Source organism: Aegilops tauschii, chromosome 7 (assembly GCF_002575655.3).
Source record: "Aegilops tauschii subsp. strangulata cultivar AL8/78 chromosome 7, Aet v6.0, whole genome shotgun sequence".
In the NCBI taxonomy this organism is placed as follows: Eukaryota; Viridiplantae; Streptophyta; class Magnoliopsida; order Poales; family Poaceae; genus Aegilops; species Aegilops tauschii.
The window spans coordinates 644960054-644984668 of NC_053041.3; the positions used below are offsets into that span (position 1 = coordinate 644960054).

Consider the following 24615-nt stretch of genomic DNA (forward strand, 5'->3'; position numbering starts at 1 on the left):
ATGAATTCAAAAACATTATTTCAAATCCATGAACAATTTGTAACTTTGTTGTTTTTATTGAATTAATGAGGAATTCAAGAATATGTTGTATATTCTGAAACAGTTTTTATAATCGACGAGCAATTTTTGAAGTCATGAATATTGTTTGAAATTTTGAATATTCTTTTAATTCAGTAACATTTTTTGAAAGTCAGTGATATTTTTCGAATTATGAACTTTCTTAAATACACATGATTGTTTTAGAAATTGAAAAAAAATATTTTTGATTTTTAATTATAAATTAATAATAAACTGACAAACAAAAGATGAAATGAGGAGAAAGGAAAAAAGAAAAACAGACGTGCACTCCCTCGCTGCGAGGCCCCCATCTCGCGCCATGGGCCCTCACCGTTACTGATGTGTACGCTTGCCTAAAAAATCTTGGATCGGCACGCGACCTCCTCACCCTCCCGGCGCGACCTCCTCACCCTCCCGGCGGCGGCAGCGGCGACGGGGCCTAGGAACCGGCGGCGGCGACGGCGACTCCTCTCGTCTGTGGGTGCGTCCTCTCTCTTCTCCCGCCACCTCCCTGGGTTCGGTCCATGCATTCCGCAAAACATCATTGCTGACACTCACAGTACCTTCAGAATACTTCGATTTGCCGAGGCGAGCTGTTCTTGTCTTCTCACGCCTTGTGGCGCGGCGTGGGTGAACTCGCGGAGGCCCCTCTCGAGTCTCGAAGCAAACGCGGGTGTGGGCGCCGAGATGTTTGCGACGGCGGCGCGGTGGGCGGCGAAGAAGGGGAAGCCCAAGATGGCGCCGATCGAGCTCACGACGGCGCCGGAGCAGGCGCAGTCCATCACCCGCACCATCTTCGATGTCGTCAAGGAGCACGGCGCCCTCACCATCTCCGATGTTTGGGAGCACGTCAAGGTACTGCTGCTGCTGAAACTTGTGCAAGATTCATCTCCGCACGCAACCTGTTCGACGGAATGTCTTTCTGGCAACTTGGCTGGACGGACAGTGTCTTCTCTGTTCTTGCAACGTCATTTTGGATTCCTTGTCATTTAGAACGTGTGTTGATTTTCTTCAGGACGTAGGGCTGAGGGGTTTGACAAGCAAGAGGCAGATGAAGATCATGCTGCGGTGGATGAGGGAGAAGCAGAAGCTCAGGCTCATCTGCGACCATGACGGACCTCACAAACAATTCCTCTACACGACATGGTTCACCAACCCCAAGAATGCGCCGCAGAGGCCCAGGAGGGAGCTCAACAGGGAGAATCCCAAGCCATGACTGTGTTAGGAATAAGCCACGCCACGGTGGTGACCAACATGTGTGTGCGTGTAGGTCGAGTACAGACGCCGTGCGTGGCCGCGTCCATAGCCGTGGTCAGTTAGCCGGGTTTGTGTGTGTTGCAGAGCGAGGTGTGGAGGCCCAGGTCTCGCGTGAGCAGCGGCTCACATTCACTGGAGACCGAGTCACTCGCGTGCATGGTTTGCTAGTTCCGTTGTGATCTGGTTAGTCCAGGTAAGGTAGAGTCATGGTTAGTTAGTGCATGCGTGTGCATGGGTTAGCTGGTTAGTGGCCGGCGTGTGTGCGTGCGTGGAGTTAGTGGCCGATGTGGTGGCCGGATGGTGTGTGCACCTGGGTATAAAAGGCCCTCCGTTGTACTGCTCGTATGTGGGTGTGGGTTTGAGTTCGTGCTCGAGGAAGAAGCTGTTCGTGCGGCAGGCGTATGTGCGCCAGAAAAACACCACCGTGTCCTGTGTCTCCTCTTTCTTCTACCTTCATTCGTGCGAGAGAGAAAGAGAGCGAGAGGGAGCTGGGCACCGGCGCAAAGAGCAAGCTAGGGCTCTGCGCCAACAGACTGCACTCATGTTGACTAATTTAGGGCTTATTTCCTGGATATGTAGACAAAGCTGTTAATCATAGCTGAAACACCGTGAACGATGTCAGATTGTGGATTATGCAAAAATAAATAACCCCAAACATATTTTTTTTCCCGCTGTACTTCTGTTTTTGCCATCTTTTGTGCTTCTTCCTGAAACTGGTGTTGGTGTTCTGAAGAACTTTGGCCTCGGCCTTCTCCAATTGAAATGAATGTGGTTTTAACTACTATTAACTTTGTCAATAACCTTACTTCAAGTGATGGGGTTATATCTGATTACTCCTATCACATCTTGTAACCATTTGCAGGTCATGTATTCAGTAGAACAGCACACAAGTATTTAATGTCTGATGACAATCATAGTAGTTAGTAACTTCAAAATAATTCTTAGTAATTATCACATGTTAGTTTCCAGTGCTGCAATGCCCTATATTGCATTGCAATTTCAGTATATAAAAATTTAGTGGCATAAACAACCTGCAATAGCAAGGAACCAAAACTAATTTCCTAGTATCAGTTTCATATACTCAAACATACTTCGTCTACATATATTCACATGACCTTCCAAATGCCTTGATTATTTGCAGAACTTTCTTTTTGTCAGAGTTGGTGTTTTCACTGGGTTCTTTTCAGTTGACAGCTACTTGTGATGTTATATGTTGTTGAGAACTATCAACCCAGGAATGGCACTGTCTGTGACAAGGGTACTGAAGCCTGGAGTTATTCTTATTCCAAGAGATGCAGCAGCTCAATTCGTTTGGGGTCAGAATCATTGCGGTTGATGCAGCCAAGGGAAAGAAGTGTGGAACAGGTGGCGCGACTGATGCTAGACCTCCGGTGCCCAACAAAGAGATTAATAGTACAATTGTGTTTGGGGCCAATATCCCGAAGTAGGGTTCTAATCCAGATTCCGAGTGCCCTTGCTGACTGTGGGACCTGGTTGGCAAGCGTCCCATACTGACCGAGCTTGGGAGGAAAGATGCCAAGGCACTGCCTTGTGAAGACCTGAGGTGTTTCATCCAGTTTGACAGCTAGGATCACATCATGGGAAACAAACTCTCACAGCTACGAACTAACTGGTCAGGACAGTCTCGTCTCATAATCATGTCTCTTTTTCTTGCGAGATTCGTTGTTATTAGTGCACGAACATACTGGTTATTTTCGATTGGTAATGATGTAGTGACTTTTTGTTGTTGAGGAACTGGCAGATGACTGCCTATATATATATATTAAGAGGAGAAAGTCATGCGTGGAAACATTACAAGGCGAGTTGCCTAAGGCTGCCCGAACGCATCCAGGACTGGACTAAGTGCAGATATTAAGTTATTAATCCGGCTTGGGTGGAGGTTCGTTCTCACGGTCCGGGAGCCAAAGAGCAGAAGTAGTCGGTTGGAGATGAAGGAGATCTTGCTTAATGAGATTAAGAACTGCAGGAGCAAGCATGTAAGAATAATTGAGCACACGCATGTTGCGTTCCTTCCACAGGTTCCAGCAGGTGTATATCGTGATGATGATGCGCTGGTCAGGTAAAAGGGCATGTGAGCTCATTCCACCAGGAAGAAACAGAGGGAGCAGTGGCGGCATTGGAGGCAAGAATAGGGCAGCCACACTTCTTGCGCGAAGGTGCACTTGAAGATCAGATGCAGGGGAGTCTCCTCCGTTTGGTTGCACACGTTGCAGTATTGGTTATGGTCCAAACCCCCTGACAGCAAGGTTATCGTTGGTGAGAGTACGGCCACAAATCCAGAGCAACATGAAGAACCCGCACTTAACCTCGACCTTGGCCTTCCACAGTTTTGAGAAATTGCAGGTGGAGTAGGAGCCATGGAATTGCACCAGGTAAGCAGAGCGAGCAGAGTAAGTACCGGAATCAGAGCAGTTCCAACTGATGGAATCCTCAATATCATGCCGCAGCTCAGTCTGTTGCAGTAAATGCCACAGGAGGGTGAACTGACGCAATTGAGTAGTATTGGATATGCGATGAAGCCCAGACATCCATGTTTGATGGCTGAATGCGCGTTGAACCGAGATGTTCTTCCTTGTACAGACCGGCAGGAGGTCCGGAGCCATGCTAGCTGGAGATTGGCCAAATAACCAACGATCGTGCCAAAATGAGGTCTTCCGGCCGTTGCCCAGGTGAATGGTGATCGCAGCATGGAAGCAAGCAACATCATCGGCACCACAAGGGGTATGGGAACCCCTCCAAGGCCTATCATCATCCATCCACTCCAGCCATTTCCATCTGAGGTGAAGAGCGCGCCCAAAACGTCTCAAACCCAAAACCTCAAGACCTCCTAGATTCTTAGGCCGACAGATCGTTGCCCAGTTCACAGGGCCAAGCCACCATCCGCATCTAGTTTGGGTCTCCACAGGAAGTTGCGCCGCAGCTTGTCAACTTGCTTGGAAGCCCAAAGGTCCAGCCAAAATACAGATATAAGATGTGCAGGAATAGCTGAAAGGACAGAGTTAACCAACCAAAGACGAGCATCTTTAGATATGAGCCTGCCCTTCCAACGCTGCAGACGCAAGGCCATCTTATCAAGGGTGTGTTGCAGATCAGCTCTGGTAATTTTCTTATAGTTGAACAGCAAACCTAGACACTTGCACAGTTGCACGGGAATTGCATACAGGGATTGGAAAGTGCTGAAGGAGAACTTGCAGATCCTCCTGATCACAAGCAATGGGGAAGACACCGCTTTTCCCCGAGTTAGCTGTGAGGCCAGAAGCTCTTCCAAAACGGTGTAGAATCTCCCTGGTGACTTTGGTATCAGAAGCCGTTGATGAGACGAAGAGGGCAGCGTCATTGGCATACAGACTGACCCTGCGCTGGGAAGGGGGAGCTGCATGGAAGAGAGGGCACCTGCGGTGCAAGCCGACTGACCCTGCGCTGGGAAGGGGGAGCTGCATGGAAGAGAGGGCACCTGCAGTGCAAGTCTTCTCAAACAACCAATGCAGAGAATTAATAGCAATGGTGAAAAGCATTGGAGAGAGGGGTCTCCCTGCCTAAGCCCACGACGGTGTTGGAATCTCTGCCCTAGATCACCATTAGCCATGACCCGAGAAGAAGATGAGCTCCAAAGCAGGGAGATAATGTTGCGCCATTTCTGACCAAAGCCCAGTCGCTGCATCAGTTCAAGCATAGATCCCCAAGAGACCGAGTCGAATGCGCCTGCAATGTCAAGCTTGAGTAACAGGGCAGCCTCCTTCTTTTGGTGCAACTGACTGACCGCATTCCGGACATATAGAAAATTGTCCTGAATGCTGCGAGAATAAAAGTGCTCTGAGAGTATGGAACGATCAGTGGCAGGAACGGTGCGAGGCGAATGGACAACAGATTGCACAGGATCTTCGTGATTGAATGCATCAAACTGATGGGACGGAAGTTCTTGGCTCTGAGAGCATCATCTGCCTTGGGAATGAGAGTAATGAATGCAGAGTTGAGAAGGTTCCAGCGCTTCCCACTTAAGTCCAAGAATTGATTCAGAGCGGCAACAATGTCAGGCTGCAGAGTGGACCAACAATGTCTGAAGAAACTCGCTATGAACCCATACGGACCTGGAGCTTTTCGGGCTGGGAGAGCCCAAACTGCAGCCTTGACCTCCTCGGCAGTGAACGGTACATCCATGGATGGCAGATCATGCGATTGGAGGCAGAGCATGTCCCAGTTTAGAGAGGAGCGCCTCGCAGATGAAGTACCCAGGGTAGAAGAGAAGTGTTCCAGCAGTTCAGCTTGTTTGTCAGCTTGCAAAATTAGGTGCCCTTGGTCAGAAACAAGAACATGAATGAAATTCCAGGGCCTGTGGCCATTAGCCTTGATGTGAAACAACTTGGAGTTAGCTTCCCCAGCTTTCAACCATTAAAGCCTCGAACGCTGACGCATCCTGATCCTCTGAACAGCAGCCAGGCCGAGAAGCTTATGCCGCAGAGAATTCCTTAATCCGAGATTAGCAATGGTGAGATCCCTAAGGAGAAGAAGGCCCCACCACGTAAGGAGTGTGACGACTCAATGCCATTGAGTCCACCGACGTACATTCCCGATGATGCTTGGCCCTCCACCGTGGGGATGCCCCGATGTGCTCTGACTCCACGATCACCGGTTTCACTGACTACACCTCCGAGTAGTCCACCTAGATAGTTTGACATTGATTTAGTGATATAGTCATGTAGGTGCTGATATGGACTTAGATTGCGATGCTTTTGATTGTATGAGTGATGAACGCTTACGTGGATTATGTATGATGTGATATTTTTAACCTTGCATTCCTTCTCTGCCTTTTTTTCTCTATCTTTGTAGATGAAGTGGTATGCAGTGTACAGAGGTAGATGTCCAGGAGTCTAAAATTCATGGTCTGAATGCAATGAACAAGTGCTTCGCTACGAAGGCAGCTCCCACGACTCGTTCAATAGCAAATAGAAGGCAGAGTATCATTACAATCAGTATGTGCTTAAGCTGAAGAGAAAATCTGAATTAGTGGGTTCAGTGGATGTCTGGATGGCAATGGGTACCTATTACCCATGTACCCGGCGGGTAAAAACCCTATTAGGGTAAGGGTATGAGTCAAAAATATGCCCATGGGTACATAAATAAGAAATCTTAAAACCCATTGGGTATAGTGGGTACGAGTATGGTTTAAACCCATACCGTGTACCCATGTACCTGCATATAATCTAATAAATATGCATAAAATATTATTTATCCACATATTAAATGTATGCAAATGTTAACGCCCACATGTGTGGCACAAAGCAACATGGCCCAAATGCCTCAATTACCATTCATTTTGCCACGTCAAAATAGATGACATCAACAGGAATCTATTTGGTTTTCGGCTTATAAATGTTTTATCTTCTAATTAAAAAATCCAATTAAAAATCCGTTTTCACCATTAAATCCGTCTCGACGAGATCTTCAAAACTAGATCCCATGTTGATATGTTTCGATGAAAAAAATAGGCCAAAAGTTGTCATGATGTTTACACTGTAGTTGGCATAGTGTTTACATTAAAGTTGTCATGTGGCAATTTTAGTTTATAGAGCATGCCAAATTTAGTATTTTGACCATGGCAATTCCAGTACTTTGACCATGAAAATTATTTTTTGTATGAATCATGGCAATTTTAAGTGCATGTATCATGGCAATTTTAGTTTATGGTTCATGGCAAGTCTAGTTTCTTTATTCCCCGTTTTATAATATGTCAAAATTTACTTTTAAATTTAGAAGAAAATAGCTGAAACATATCATGGCAACTTAAGTGTAAACACCATGGCAATTCATGTGCAATAGATATGGCAACTTTTAACCCAAAAAAAGTCGTCGAAACATATTGATATGAGATCTAGTTTCAAAGATCTCGTCGCGATGGGTTTAATGGTGAAAACAGATCTTCAATCGGATTTTTTTACGAGATAAACATTTTAAAAACTGGAAATCCAAAAAGATTCCCACATGCATACGGTGACGTGGCATAGTCTGTGTGTTATAAGGCGTGTGGGCGGGTGTCGCTTTCATCACACGTGTGGGCGTTATCAGCGTCCTAAATGTATTATATTATGTACATAAATCCCGCAGCTAGCCCACGAACGAAGCCATGAGCCCACATCCACAATACCATACGTGATACATATCTAGGTGATTGATGTCCAGAATTGCCTGGTTCCTTATATGGTTAGATATCAGTGTGATTGACGTCAAGGGTTACCTTGCAGGCTCATAGCAGCCAGCTACTTTAATGTGTTGGTGTGTACCAATAATAGTTGCTGCTTACAAATATAAGTGTTGTTGTTCATGAGAATGTGCTCCTGTTTACGAGTATGCGTTATTGTCATAATGTGTCATTGTCTATAAATTATTATTCTAAATTGTTGTTTATTACTATGTAATGCTCAAATTGATGTGTTGCAAATATGGGTAATTTGACCCACGGGTACCCATTTACCCTGACGGTGACGCGTATGGGGAGAAATTTTACCCATCGATGGGTTTGGGTACAGGTGATAGGTAGGTTTGGGACTACGGGTAAGGGTATGGTGTGCCTCCACCCGTACCCAAACCCGGCGGGTGCCATCCTTAAGTGGATGTGCTAGCCAGAAACAGCTTATCGGGTTCAGTGGATGGAAGAACTTGATAATTCTTCTTCAGTTTGTGATAATTGTGGTGTTGTTTTTATCATGTGGTCGCATGTAGACATGCATTGACCACTTTACTGTTTAGTAAGTAGGTAGTTGTACTAAAGAGCTACCTTGTGATTTCAAATAAAGTTCTAATGAACTAGTTTATATAATGGTTATCTGAGTTTCTTGTTAGACACTGAGACTTGAATTGCATGTTTGTGTATTGTATATGTATTTTTGTGGCAGGGATCCGAGGGGAAAGTAGTAGAAAGTGGTCTGTGAACGGATCTTTACCGAGTGCGGCTCTCGGCAAACTGGCATGCGCTGGCAGTTGGTTGTGGCAGTTTTGCCGAGCGCCACACTCGGCAAAGAGCTGACGGAACCAGCCGACGTGAAGTCACTTTATATTGCCGAGTGGTGTTGTTTGGCTCTCGACAAACTCTTTGCCGAGTGCACGTGTCCTGGCTCTCGGCAAATTCATGTTTGGCGGAGAGGCGTACGCCGGGTGGCCTTTGCCAAGTGCAATTCTCGGCAAAGGTGTTCATGGCGGTTATTGGCCCTTTGCCGAGTGTCTGTGGCACTCGGCGTATAGGGCGATTCCAGTAGTGATATATGCAATCTGCTCAAGGTGTGGTAAGCAGTTGGTGAACAAAAAAGCAAGTTGTTCCAATGTTGCATGAAACATGTTTCAGGACTGAGATTTTTAGAAAAAAGTTTAACAAAACAGAGCAAAAAAATTATGTTGCCAACAAGCACTCGTATCATCTAAAATTGCTAAGATCAGATAGATGAACATACCAGAGATAATTACGCTTCCACTCAAACTGCTAATCTCATGAAACAACAAACTGCACAGTCACTAGGAAGTTCCATTAGATTAACATACCAGATCACTCTAGATTAGCCTGGCTCTAAGAGTATCTGGCTGTTGCATTTTGCAGTGTCATCTTCAAACACTAGCTACAGATTCAGGCATAATTAATACAGATTCATGCATATAGATTCAGCATAACCAACTGGATCTACTGGAAGTTCCAGTAGACTGTGATTCAGTGAACTGTAAACTAATCCAACGAATCCTGCACTTTCATTTACACCCACATTCATCAAACAGAGAAGACAAGTTCGAAGGTAAACCTAAGATTGACAAATCCAGAGAAATGAAGTTCAATGCACATTACAGTTCGTCCTAGCTTCACTACATAGCAACACACCCATGATCCTTGCTACTTTACTTGACCAATGTCATTGAGAAAGTTGACCGATAGCCACGCCCTGCAATTCAGCAGCCTTCGCTTTGGTGGATTTGCCTCATCCTCGATCTCGAACACCTTCTTGGAGGACTTGGTTGGCGAACTTGAGACGCGGATCTTGATCCACTTGGTGCCCTCCTCGCCCACGGCTGCTGATGCAGGAGCCACCGGCACGGGTTGGGCTGGGGCTGGAGGAGGGGGCACTGCCAGCGCTGGGGCTGGAGGAGCGGGCACTGCCAGCGCTGGGGCTGGAGGAGTGGGCACTGCCGCTGCTGGTGCCCGGGAAGGAGCCGGTGCAGCTACTGCTGGTGGTGCCGGGGAAGGAGCGGGTGTTGCTGCTGCTGGTGGTGGTGCCGGGGAAGGAGCCGGTGTTGCTGCTGCTGGTGGTGGTGCCGGGGAAGGAGCGGGTGCTGCTGCTGCCGGTGGTGCCGGGGAAAGAGCGGGTGCTGCTGCTGCCAATGGTGCCGGGGGAGGTGCGCGTGCTGCTGCTGCCGCTGGAGCCGGGGGAGCAGGGCCGGCCCATAGGCCGGGCAAAATGGGCGACCGCCCCGGGCCCCAAGAGGGGAGGGTCCCAACTAAAACTTATAGAAGTATACATTATATCTGAAAGATTATTAAATGGATAAAATAGTCTCAATTTGCAGAAGCGTAAGTTTACACCATATACTAATAAGTTATACCACACATTGGAAAACGAATCCGACTAGCGAAGTTGAGTTCAAATAAATTAGTCTCTCTTTATAATGCATGTCTTAGTATCATAATGAAAATTATGATAAGTAGATTTCTATGTTTAAACCAATACCCAATTTATAATTTGATAAGTGTGTAGGCATCTCATTTGTACCAAACAAAACCATGTGAATCTGGATGAGCATGTTTGGTAATAGAATCATACGTAAAAGTACATTCAACAACATTTTTGTTTCTTCGATGATTCTGTTACTAAACCCAACTTGGAAGCCGCATTTTCTATGCCCTTAGAAGTTTCCATGAATATGACTTGCCTAATCTACACTAGAAACCACTATTAAAATATTTGTTACTGTGTATATAATTTAAACATTTCTACCATAATATTCAATAATATCAAAGGATATATAAACACACGCATAGATATGCAAATGTGTATACACTACATCGTTTATGCAATATTAGAAAAATAAATCTGAAATATATTTTTAACAATAAAGAAAAAAATTGGTACATCATAAAATTTTCATTTGTATAATTAAAATTTTCAATGATATACTTTACAACTGCATACAAATGAATAATACAACTATTATTTAAAAACACTTTATGTGGCTAAGAAATAAAAATATATATTTAATTATAACTGTAGTATCATACACTTAGTTTACAATAAGTATAAAAGTGTAGTATGAAAAATAATTATTTTACATCGCCCCGGGCCCAAAAATGTTTCAACTGGAGCCGGGGGAGGAGCGGGTGCAGGAGCCGCAGACGGCTCCATGGGGACGCGTATAGCTTGGCGCAGCAGAAGTTGTCGTTGGGGAGGCGGACCTCAAGAAGGATCCAGCCTAGCTGATGGGTCTGCAATCCTTTGTCAGACCACCTAGTCCTCTTGGCGTAGGAGAATGTGATGGCGTAGCTGATGAGGACCCTGTCGCCGTCGGCGTCCACCTTCTCGACTGGTCTCATGCGCTCCTCGACCCACGTCGTGTCCCCTACTGTGCGGCTGCAGCGGGAGGAGGAGCCCTCCTTGTAGGCCGGAGTATAAAGGAAGTACCACGCGACGGCGCCGTCGGCCGCGGTGGTCTTCTTGCATTGGGCAGTGAGGATGAAGGGGCTGTCAGAGTAGGCGCTGACCTCGTTGATCCATCGCGGGCAAAGTGACTGTGGCGGTGTAGCACCGCGACGAGGACGTGCTCCCCCGGCAAGGAGCTAAGGGCTTCATCCTCCTCCATGGCGGCGGCGGCGGTGAAGCCTGCATGCCGCCGGCGTGCTAACGTGGCCATCATCTTCCCGTATTTGTTATTCGTGTGCACTCAATCATCGTGTAAACGAGCAACTGAATTAATATAATCTCCTGATTTCAGAGAAGAGCAGTTTTTCACCGATAAAGAGAGGTCGGCTTTGTGGTCCTGGTCATTGTCTTGTCAATGGGCGTCTCAATTGTACTCTTTCTTGTTTCCCAGAGAACGATTGTGTAATATTTCCCTCTGTTTGATATCACAGTCTACTAGTATTCTCAGTAAGCACAAATGAACTGTACTGTTTCGCAGCAGCTATTGTTAGCTGCTTCGATTGCATTGTCTGCTCCCTGCCGTTGCTGACTACTAGCTTCTTTGTGCTGCAGTGCACGTAGCCTCTTATAGTTTTCGAACTTATCTGAATTTTGATTCATGCACTGATAGTTCAGATTTGCATCCCAGTTTACGGTGGCCTAATGCATGGTGATATTAGATTGATATATCATTAGCAAAAAGTATATATAAATATTTAGATTGATTGATATATAGGAGTAGATAGGTACGTACTGTACGTACAAAGAGGGAAAAAGGAAAGGTCACCAAGATAATAAATAATAGTGCTCATTAATTCACCTGTGAACCAATGGACAGGGAATTCTGAATTTTTTCCTGGAGCTGAAAACTTTGAGCAGGTCAATGTAATGAGCCTAGACGCTAGGACGACTGTAACCCGATAATTATGACTGGGCGGCGGCAAGCTGGTGTCCGACGAGCGGTGGTGGGGGCGGCGTCGTCCGTGGAGACGGTGGGCACGCAGATGGAGCTTGGCCGTGTCCGCGTGCATGGCGTCCTTGTCCGCAGCACGTTCACCTGCCGGGGCCACCCGCAAGCATCATCGTCTTGCGCCCGCCGAGGATGACTCTCTGGCCGTGTACGTACGCGACCACCTTTTTTTTTCGAGGAGCGACCACCTTCTCCTCCAAAGACACTGCTTCGGACTCCCGTGTCCAAGGGGCGGTGCCAGCGGCCACTTGGACTCCATTGGCTCCCACGCAAAAAGAAATGTCCCAGTGGCTGTCAAATGAATGCCTCAACGAGTAAAATGATTTCTTCCTCTAGTAAGTAAATTGCAAAAAAACCACCATATTTGTGGACCCTAAATTAAAAAACCACGTCATTCATTTTTTGTTTTGTTGCAAAACCCACCACCGTGGTGCTGACAGTTTACGGAAAATGCTGATCGATCAACTAACAGTGTTTGACACCAAAACTGACTGGTGGGTCCTGCTGTAAGTGATGACGTGGCATGGAAAGGGTTACGCCGTTGGACTGTGGACTGGAACGTAAAAAAAAGAGACCAACCCAGGTTAGACTAGCCTGCTGGCATTTCTTTATAGAAGAAAACTCCGTGAGCATCAAACGCTTAAGCCGAGACTTGAACCCTGGTGAACTGTAACGTTAGCATTTGAACCAACACCTAGCAGGCATGGACTCCTGGTGTGGCGTCTTCTTCGTCGCTGGGCTAGTACTGTGCAGTGCTTGATACCGCGACAAGGCCGCCGCAGCCAGGAGGAAGACGCCGGTGGCTGGGCTCCCCATATGACCCTGGCTGTCACTCCCCCGCCCATGCCTGGAGGTGCGCGCGTGACTGCCAGTCGGGAGCCACGAACTGGAGCTCGTGCTCCTTGTCTGCCAGCACCCAGCAGCACACGATGCTCGTGATGTTGCCGGAGCGAGCTAGGACGAGGCTCCAGCAACTCGTCCTCCACGGAGACAAGGGAAGCGAGCGCAGGGCCAGGCTGGAGGCTGCACGAATGGCAGAGTCAATGCGGTGGCGAGATCTAACCGCCGGGAGCACGTGCTTTTCACCGGCATCGTCGACCTCGATCTCCACCGCCGGTGAGCCCCGTGCTTCCTCCGCCGAGATCCTGGAGCGCGCACGCCCGAAGCTCGAGGCTCGTGCTCACCGCCACTGTCGTCGCCGCCGCGGCCAACTAACATCCCCTGGCAAGCCACATTGTCCGGAAGCACCGACATGCCGCGCTCGATCTCGCGGTCGAAGGAATCGCGTCGGGAAGCCCACAAGCTGACGCCAAGGTCTTCTCTTCCCCGATTACGTCCGTCAGCCGCCGCACCTGATCTCCGGACATGTGGATCAGGTGAGCCACGGACGTCTGCGGCAGGATGAATCGACGTGTGCAGACCTTGGAGCTTGGCAGGACGATGCCGAAGAGGCAGAACGAGGGCGACCATTCACGGACCTCCGCCTCGACCCATGGCTGCCGCTGGACTCGGCACATTCGAGTGGTTCGTGGGGAAGTCGCACCGGAGGGCAGCAGGCGGCAGAGGAGGCTGCTCTCCCAGACAACGGCAGCGGTGGCGGCCACCTCCCCGCAGCGCGTCGACGGGAGCACAGCTGTGGGTGTGGCAATGTAGCCCGAGGAGGATGAAATGGGAGACCGGGGACGACAGTATGACGGCTGGGCCCTTGACAGGTTTCTCAAACGGTGTCAGTTTTCACATGCCATGTCATCACTTACAGGGGGACCCACTGGTCAGTTTCGTGTGAACCGTTGCTTATCGTGCGATTAGTGTTTTTCGCAAACTGTGAGTCTGTGAGTACAATGGTAGTGAGTTTTTCAAGAAAAACGAATGGTGGTGGGTTTTTATTTAGAGTCCACAAATGTGATGATTTTTTTTGTAATTTACTCCCTCTAGTCGGACACTAGGCGAGACAGGTGCCCGTGGTTATAAGGGCGAGATTTGGGGTTCGAATCCGCATGCTATTGAGATAAACTGAGCTGACGAGACACCATGCGGATTGTTTGACCGGTCAAACATAATTTTATTTTCTCTTCTTTCGTCCACCCACTGACAGGTAGGACCTGCATAGACTAATCACCTCAACATGTATATAGTGACCATATTCATAAGTACAATGATCAAAGTGGGAGTACACGATAAGTTCAATGACCACTAGTGCATTTTACTCAATTGTCAATTCCTCGATTGTGTTTACGATAGTTTCTTACCTGTGGAGTGTGCATCAGTGCATGGTTGAGAAACACAAAAAAAAATTTGGTGTATTTTTGAGGAAAAGACCCCAATGCAAGAAGTGCTATTCTGAGCTCGAGCATAGATGCGCTAGTTATCCCTCTCGTACAGTCGCACCGATATTCCCAACCAGCCATGTATATGTTGGAAACATGCCCCAGAGGCAATAATAAAATCGTTATTATTATATTTCCTTATTCATGATAATCGTTTATTATCCATGCTATAATTGTATTGACCGGAAACTCAAATACATATGTGGATACATAGACGACAACATGTCCCTAGTAAGCCTCTACCGGACTAGCTCGTTGATCAAAGATGGTTATGGTTTCCTAGCCATGGACATGAGTTGTCATTTGATAACTGGATCACATCATTAGGAGAATGATGTGATGGACAAGACCCAAATTATGAACGTAGCATATGATCGTATCAAGTTTATTGATATCATTTTTCTACATGTCAAGTATATGTTCCTATGACCATGAGATCATACAACTCACTGACACCGGAGGAGTGCCTTGTGCCTACCCAACGTCGCAACGTAACTGGGTGACTATAAAGGTGCTGTACAAGTAGCTCCGAGGGTGTCCGTTGAGTTGGCATGGATCAAGACTGGGATTTGTCACTCCGTATGACGGAGAGGTATCTCAGGGCCCACTCGGTAATACAACATTACAATAAGCTTGGAAGCAATATGACCAATGAGTTAGTCACGGGATCTTGTATTACGGAACGAGTAAAGAGACTTGCCGGTAACGAGATTGAACTAGGTATGGAGATACCGACGATCGAATCTCGGGTAAGTAACATACCGATAGACAAAGGGAACTACATACGGGATTAGTTGAATCCTTGACATCGAGGTTCAACCGATAAGATCTTCGTAGAATATGTGGGAATCAATATGGGCATCCAGGTCTCGCTATTGGTTATTGACTGTAGAGGTGTCTCAGTCATGTCTGCATAGTTCTCAAACCCGCAGGGTCTACGCACTTAACGTTTGGTGACGGTATAAGTATAGTTGAGTCATTATGGTGGTTACCGAAGTTAGTTCGGAGTCCCGGATGAGATCCCAGACGTGACGAGGAACTCCAGAATGGTCCGGAGGTGAAGATTGATATATTGGACGAAGGGTATTGGAGTCCGGAATTGTTCCAGGGATACCGGGTGATGACCAGCGTCACCGAAAGGGGTTTCGGAGGGCCCCGGTAAGTGACCATATGGGCCAAGGGGAGGGGGGCAAACCAGCCCACTAAGGGGCTGAGCGCCCCCCTCACCCCACCTCACATAACCAGGAGGGTTGGGGGCGCCCCCTAGGGCTTCCCACCCCCTGCTTGGGGGGCAAGTCACCCTAGGGGAGATCCCATCTGCCCTGGCCGCCGCCCCCTAGGGGAAACCCTAGTGTTGCCACCCCCTCCTCCCTTCCCCTATATATAGAGAGGTAGAGAGAGGACAGTGCACCCCAGAGCACATCTCCATGCCACGGCGCTGCCTCTCCTCTCCCTCGCATCCTTCTTGCTCTCCATAGTGCTTAGCGAAGCTCTGCTGAGATTCCGCCACCACCACCGCCACCACGCCGTCGTGCTGCCGGAGGACTCGAGCTACTACTTCACCATCGCTCGCTGGATCCAGGAGGTGAAGGTGTCATCAAGCCGTACGTGTCTTGAACGCGGAGGTGCCGTCCGTTCGGCACTTGGATCGGGAGTTCGCGGGACGAACCATGATTGGATCGCGAAGCCGTTCGACTACATCAACCGTGTTTCTTAACGCTTCTGCTTAGCGATCTACAAGGGTATGTAGATCCAATCTCTCCTCTCATAGATGGTCATCTCCTAGATTGGATCTTGGTGAGCGTAGGAATTTTTTTTGTTTCCCATGCAACATTCCCCAACAGTGGCATCAGAGCTAGGTCTATGCGTAGATGACATCATGAGTAGAACACAAAGGAGTTTGTGGGCGTTGAGATTCACATTGCTTCCTTCCTTGGTATTTTCTTGATTCGGCAGTATTGTGCGATGAAGCGGCCCGAACCAGCCTTACATGTCCACGTACATGAGACCGGTTCCATCGACAGACATGTGACTTTGTTGCATAAAGATGGCTGGCGGGTGTCTGTCTCTCCGACCTTAGTTGAATCGGATTTGACAATGGCGGTCCTTGTAGAAGTTTAAATAGCAACTTGCATATCACCGTTGTGGCTTTGCGTAGGTAAGAATTGTTCTTGCTAGATACCCATAGCAGCCACGTAAAACATGTCACAACAATTAGAGGACGTCTAACTTGTTTTTGCAGGGTATGTTGTGATATGATATGGCCAAAGACATGATGAGATATATTTCATTTATGAGATGATCATGATTGTAATAGTTTATATCGACTTGCATGTTGATACGTCCATTTTGCATCATGCTTTGATATTGATATTTATTGCATTATGGGCTGTTATTACGCATTATGTCACAATACTTATGCCTTTTCTCTCTTATTTTACAAGGTTTACATGAAGAGGGGGAATGCCGGCAGCTGGAATTCTGGGCTGGAAAAGGAGCAAATATTAGAGACCTATTCTGCACAACTCCAAAATTCCTGAAACTCCACGGAAGTTATTTTTGGAATTTATAAGAAATACTGAGCGAAGAAAATACCAGAGGGGGCCCACATCCGCTGATAGTCACTGGGTAAGTCATGTCCATTGTGTCCCTAAGAAGGGAGGCATTACTGTCGTTCCTAATGATAAAGATGAATTGATCCCGCAAAGTTATTACAGGTTATAGGATGGTAATTGATTCCCACAATTAAATAAAGCTACTAAAAAAGATCATGACCCTTTACCTTTTATTGATCAAATGCTAGAAAGATTATCCAAACATACACATTTTTGCTTTCTAGATGGCTACTCTGGTTTCTCTCAAATACATGTGTCAGCGGATGATCAAGAAAAGACCACTTTTACTTGCCCTTTCGGTACTTTTGCTTATAGACGTATGCCTTTTGGTTTATGTAATGCACCTGCTACCTTTCAACAATGCATGATGGCTATATTCTCTGATTTTTGTGAACAGATTTGTGAGGTTTTCATGGATGATTTCTCCATTTATGGATCCTCTTTTGATGATTGCTTGAGCAACCTCGATCGAGTTTTGCAGAGATGTGAAGAAACTAATCTTGTCTTGAATTGGGAGAAGTGTCACTTTATGGTTAATGAAGGTATTGTCTTGGGGCATAAAATTTCTGAAAGATGTATTGAAGTTGATAAAGCTAAGGTTGATGCTATTGAGAAGATGCCGTGTCCCAAGGACATCAAAGGTATAAAAAGTTTCCTTGGTCATGCCGGTTTTTATAGGAGGTTCATTAAGGACTTCTCAAAAGTCTCTAGGCCTCTGACTAATCTATTACAAAAAGATATACCTTTTGTCTTTGATGATGATTGTGTAGAAGCATTTGAAATACTTAAGAAAGCTTTGATTTCTGCACCTACCGTTCAGCCACCTGATTGGAATTTACCCTTTGAAATTATGTGTGATGCTAGTGATTATGCTGTAGGTGCTGTTCTAGGGCAAAGAGTAGATAAGAAATTAAATGTTATTCAATATGCTAGTAAAACTCTAGACAGTGCCCAGAGGAACTATGCTACTACTGAAAAAGAATTTTTAGCAGTTGTATTTGCTTGTGATAAGTTCAGACCTTATATTGTTGATTCTAAAGTAACTATTCACACTGATCACGCTGCTATTAATTATCTTATGGAAAAGAAAGATGCTAAACCTAGACTAATTAGATGGGTTCTCCTACTACAAGAATTTGATTTGCATATTATTGATAGAAAGGGAGCTGAGAACCCCGTTGCAGATAACTTGTCTAGGTTAGAAAATGTTCTTGATGACCCACTACCTATTGATGATAGCTTTCCTGATGAACAATTAGCTGTCATAAACGCTTCTCGTATTGGTATGCTGATTATGCTAATTACATTGTTGCTAAATTTATACCACCTAGTTTCACATACCAGCAAAAGAAAAAGTTTTTCTATGATTTGAGACATTACTTCTGGGATGACCCACACCTTTATAAAGAAGGAGTAGATGGTGTTATTAGACATTGTGTACCTGAGCATGAACGGGAATAGATCCTACGCAAGTGTCACTCCGAGGCTTATGGAGGACACCACGCTGGAGATAGAACTGCACATAAGATATTGCAATCCGGTTTTTATTGGCCTACTCTCTTCAAGGATGCTCGTAAGTTTGTCCTGTCTTGTGACGAATGTCAAAGAATTGGTAACATTAGTAGACGTCAAGAAATGCCTATGAATTATTCACTTGTTATTGAACCATTTAATGTTTGGGGCTTTGATTATATGGGACCGTTTCCTGCCTCTAATGGATATACACATATTTTAGTTGCTGTTGATTACGTTACTAAGTGGGTAGAAGATATTCCAACTAGCAGTGCTGATCATAACACCTCTATTAAGATGCTTAAAGAAGTTATTTTTCCGAGGTTTGGAGTCCCTAGATATTTAATGACTGATGGTGGTTCGCACTTTATTCATGGTGCTTTTCGTAAAATGCTTGCTAAGTATGACGTTAATCATAGAATTGCATCTCCATACCATCCACAGTCTAGTGGTCAAGTAGAATTGAGTAATAGAGAGCTTAAATTAATTTTGCAAAAGACTTTAATAGATCTAGAAGAATTGGTCCAAGAAACTTGATGATGCATTATGGGCTTATAGAACTGCATATAAAAATCCTATGGGTATGTCTCCATATAAAATGGTTTACGGAAAAGCATGTCACTTACCTCTCGAACATGAACATAAGGCATATTGGGCTATTAAAGAGCTCAATTATGATTTCAAACTTGCCGGTGAGAAGAGGTTATTTGACATTAGCTCACTTGATGAATGGAGAACCCAGGCTTATGAGAATGCCAAACTGTTTAAAGAAAAAGTTAAATAATGGCATGACAAAAGGATACAAAAGGGTGAGTTTAATGTAGGTGATTATGTTTTTCTATTCAACTCTCGTTTAAGATTTTTTGCAGGAAAACTTCTCTCTAAATGGGAAGGCCCTTACGTTATCGAGGAGGTCTATCGTTCCGGTGCCATAAAAATCAACAACTTCGAAGGCACAAATCCGAAGATGGTGAACGGTCAAAGAATTAAACATTATATCTCAGGTAATCCCATAAATATTGAAACTAATATTATTGAAACCGTAACCCCGGAGGAATACATAAGGGACGCTTTCCAGAACATTTCAGACTTCGAAAAAGAATAGGTATGTGGTATGGTAAGTAAACTGACTCCAAAACAGTTCTAATGGCAATTTTTCTCCATTTTAGAATATTTAGAAAATAGGAAAATAAGAAGCAGTCCGGGAAGGACACAAGGCTTCCACGAGGGTGGAGGGCGCGCCCTACCCCCTTGGGCGTGCCCCCTACCTCGTGGGCACCTCGTGTGCTCTCCGGACTCCGTTTTCTTGCACGATACTTCTTTCGGTCGGTAAAAATTCATTCTATTATTTCCCGAAGGTTTTGACAACCGTATCACACAATTATCCTATGTTTTCGTTTCGAGCTGTTTTTGTCAGAGTCGTGAAGGCCAGGCATCATGTCGTCCCCCTCCTCCGACGATCAGGGCAATGATGCTTGGCTAATGAAGATAGAGCTGAAGTGAGAAGAACCCGGGGAGATCAACAAGGATGATGGGATCAAGAAGGCCATGAACGATCAAGCTCCGGCAGCAGAAGAAGAAGACATCCTTCCACCTCTCTTTACCCCGACTGAGATTGAAGCTTTCAAGATGATTGAGTTAGCTCGTATACAAAACAAATATCTCACAAGTGAAAATATTTTGTTGAAGGAGCATATCGTCGCACTCAAGGGCATCATTCACAAGTTGGACGATCTCTTACGCTCGATGTGCGACTATCCATCATCACCACCATCCTCTCCACCTCCGAGGAAAGAGACATACTCACATGGGTATGGGCACTCCCCTTGGCAACTGCCAAGCTTGGGGGAGGTGCCCCGGTATCGTATCACCATCACACTCCTATCTTTACCGTTTTTGTTAGTTCGATCCTTTTAGTGATATCTTGATCTAGTAGAATAAAGTTTTAGTATGATCTAGTTTTGAGTTTTGCTTGATGATCCTTCTATGTAATCGAGTCCGTGAGCTATATATAATAAAGATTAGTGTTGACTCAAGGGCTTGATTATCTTGCTATGATCTTGAATGGATAATAAGAAAGAGAAAGAAATAAAAAGAAATAAAGAGATCATATTTATCTTATGGATAGTAATGACTTCACATATAAGAGTATGATGATTAAAAGTTGTTGAGAGTTGACAAACATAGTTTTGGTCATCGTTGCAATTAATAGGAAGTACTAAAGAAAAGAGGTTTCACATATAAATATACTATCTTGGACATCTTTTATGATTGTGAGCACTCATTAAAATATGACATGCTAAAGAGTTGATGTTGGACAAGGAAGACAACGTAATGGGTTATGTTTTCTTATATCTGAGATAAAGTATATTGTCATGGATCATCCAACATGTTGAGCTTGCCTTTCCCCCTCATGCTAGCCAATTCTTTGCACCAAGTAGAGATACTACTTGTGCTTCCAAATACCCTTAAACCCAGTTTTGCCATGAGAGTCCACCATATCTACCTATGGATTGAGTAAGATCCTTCAAGTAAGTTATCATTGTGCAAGACATAAAAATTGCTCTCTAAATATGTATGATTTATTAGTGTGGGAGAAAATAAGCTTTATACGATCTTGTGATGTAGAAGCAATAAAAGCGACGGACTGCATAATAAAGGTCTATATCACAAGTGGCAATATAAAGTGACGTTCTTCCGCACTAAGATTTTGTGCATCCACCCTTAAAAGCACATGACAACCTCTGCTTCCCTCTGCGAAGGGCCTATCTTTTACTTTTATCTCCTACCTTATGCAAGAGTCATGGTGATCTTCACCTTTCCTTTTTACATTTTATCTTTGGCAAGCACATTGTGTTGGAACGATCCTGAATATATCTAATTGGATGTAAGTTAGCATGAGCTATTATAGTTGACATTACCCTTGAGGTAAGAAGTTGGGAGGCAACACCATAAGCCCCTATCTTTCTCTGTGTCCGATTAAAACTCCGTAACCACAAGTATTGCGTGAGTGTTAGCAATTGTGAAAGACTAAATGATAGTTGAGTATGTGGACTTGCTGAAAAGCTCTTATATAGACTCTTTCCGATGTTATGATAAATTGCAGTTGCTTCAATGACTGAGATTATAGTTTGTTGGTTTTCAATAAAGTTTCCGATTCATACTTGACATTGTGAATAGATTGTTACTTTAGCATAAGAATGCATATGACAATATTCATATATGTTGCTGTTATAAGAATGATCATGATGCCCTCATGTCCGTATTTTTTTTTATCGACACCTCTATCTCTAAACATGTGGACATATTTTTCAATTTCAGCTTTCGCTTGAGGACAAGCTAGGTCTAAGCTTGGGGGAGTTGATACGTCCATTTTGCATCATGCTTTGATATTGATATTTATTGCATTATGGGCTGTTATTACGCATTATGTCACAATACTTATGCCTTTTCTCTCTTATTTTACAAGGTTTACATGAAGAGGGGGAATGCCGGCAGCTGGAATTCTGGGCTGGAAAAGGAGCAAATATTAGAGACCTATTCCGCACAACTCCAAAAGTCCTGAAACTCCACGGAAGTTATTTTGGAATTTATAAGAAATACTGAGCGAAGAAAATACCAGAGGGGGCCCACACCCTGGCCACAAGGGTGGGGGCGCGCCCTACCCCCTGGGAGCGCCCCCTGCCTCGTGGGCCCCCTGGCAGGCCTCCGGTGTCCATCTTCTGCTATATGAAGTCTTTTACCCTAAAAAATCATAAGCAAGCTTGCGGGACGAAACTCCACCGCCACGAGGTGGAACCTTGGCAGAACCAATCTAGGGCTTCGGCAGAGCTGTTCTGCCGGGGACACTTCCCTCCGGGAGGGTGAAATCATCACCATCGTCATCACCATCGATCCTCTCGTCGGGAGGGGGTCAATCTCCATCAACATCTTCACCAGCACCATCTCCTCTCAAACCCTAGTTCATCTCTTGTATCCAATCTTTGTCCCAAAACCTCAGATTGGTACCTGTAGGTTGCTAGTAGTGTTGATTACTCCTTGTAGTTGATGCTAGTTGGTTTATTCGGTGGAAGATTATATGTTCAGATCCTTAATGCATATTAATACCCCTCTGATTATGAACATGAATATGATTTGTGAGTAGTTACGTTTGTTCCTGAGGACATGGGAGAAGTCTTGCTATTAGTAGTCATGTGAATTTGGTATTCGTTGGATATTTTGATGAGATGTATGTTGCCTCTCCTCTAGTGGTGTCATGTGAACGTCGACTACATGACACTTCACCATTGTTTGGGCCTAGAGGAAGGCATTGGGAAGTAATAAGTAGATGATGGGTTGCTAGAGTGACAGAAGCTTAAACCCCAGTTTATGCATTGCTTCGTAAGGGGCTGATTTGGATCCATATGTTTCATGCTATGGTTAGGTTTACCTTAATACTTCTTTTGTAGTTGTGCATGCTTGCAATAGGAGTTAATCATAAGTGGGATGCTTGTCCAAGTAAGGGCAGCACCCAAGCACCAGTCCACCCACATATCAAATTATCAAAGTACCGAACGCGAATCATATGAGCGTGATGAAAACTAGCTTGACGATAATTCCGATGTGTCCTCGGGAGCGTTTTCCTTCATATAAGAAATTGTCCAGGCTTGTCCTTTGCTACAAAAAGGATTGGGCCATCTTGCTGCACCTTATTTACTTTTATTGCTTGTTACTCGTTACTAATTATCTTATCACAAAACTATCTGTTACCTATAATTTCAGTGCTTGCAGAGAATACCTTACTGAAAACCGCTTGTCATTTCCTTCTGCTCCTCGTTGGGTTCGACACTCTTACTTATCGAAAGGACTATGATAGATCCCCTACAATTGTGGGTCATCACATGTCGATGCATACGGCAACCGGTAGGAGCCATAGGGTTGTCTTTAATTATTGTATGACATGCATGTCAATTATTAAGCGCTATGTAATGCTTTACTTTATCGCTAAGCGATAGAAATAGTAGTAGAAGCATGGTTGGCGTGACAACCCCGATGGAGACACGATGATGGAGATCATGGTGTCATGCCGGTGAAGATGGAGATCATGCCAGTGCTTTGGAGATGGAGATCAAAAGCACAAGTTGATGGACATATCATGTCACTTATGATTTGCATGTGATATTAATCCTTTTATGCATCTTATTTTCCTTAGGACGACGATAGCATTATAAGGTGATCCCTCAACAAAATTTCAACATAAAAATTGTGTTCTCCCAAAGTGTGCACCGTTGCGAAAGTTCGTCGTTTCGAAGCACCACGTGATGCTCGGGTGTGATAGACTCTACGTTCGCATACAACGGGTGCAAGCCAGTTTTGCACATGCGGAACACCTGGATTAAACTTGACAAGCCTAGCATGTACAGACATGGCCTCGGAATACAAGAGACCAAAAGGTCGAACACGAGTCATATAGTAGATATGATCAACATGGAGATGTTCACCATTGAAACCACCTCATCTCACGTGATGATCGGACTTGGGTTGGTGAATTTGGATCCTGTTACACTCGGACAAACGGAGGGATGTTGATTTGAGTGGGTGTTCTTAGGTAATATGGTTAATTGAACTCATTATCATGAACAATAGTCTAAAATTGCCTTTGCAAATTTATATTGTAGATCAATGGCTCGCGCAGTAGCTCCCCTAAATTTCAATGCGTTCCTAGAGAAAGCTAAGCTGAAAGATGATGGAAGTAACTTTGTGGACTGGGCCCGTAATCTGAGGATTATCCACACGGCTTCCCATAAGTATTTTGTCCTTGATGCACCGCTTGGTGCGCCACCCCCTCCAATGACTGTGGACGTTGTGAATGCCTCGCAGTCGCGTGTTGGTGACTACTCAATAGTTCAGTGCGCCATGCTGTATGGCGTAGAGCCGGGACTTTAAAGGCGTTTTGAACATCATGGAGCATATCAGATGTTCCAAGAGTTGAACTTTATGTTTGAGAAGAATGCCCGGGTCGAGAGGTATGAGACCTCCGATAAGTTCTATGCTTGCAAGATGGAGGAGAACGGGTCTGTCAGTGAGCACATACACAGAATGTCTGGGTACTACAACCGTCTGGCTGAATTGGGAATTGAGCTCCCGCCAGAGGCTGTCACTGACAGAGTTCTTCAATCACTACCACCTAGCTGCAAGAGCTTTGTGTTGAACTATAACATGCAAGGGAT

At 45.2% G+C, this 24615-nt stretch overlaps 1 protein-coding gene across 1 annotated transcript; it reads left to right on the forward strand.

Moving 5' to 3' along the window:
* The first annotated feature begins 401 nt into the window (after window positions 1–401).
* Window positions 402–2098, forward strand: LOC109773458 (uncharacterized). The gene is made up of 3 exons (XM_020332152.4): window positions 402–538; window positions 627–912; window positions 1073–2098. The coding sequence occupies exons 2-3, from the start codon at window positions 745–747 to the stop codon at window positions 1271–1273; spliced, it is 369 nt and encodes a 122-aa protein (XP_020187741.1). The 5' UTR covers window positions 402–538; window positions 627–744; the 3' UTR covers window positions 1274–2098.
* The last annotated feature ends 22517 nt before the right edge of the window (window positions 2099–24615 follow it).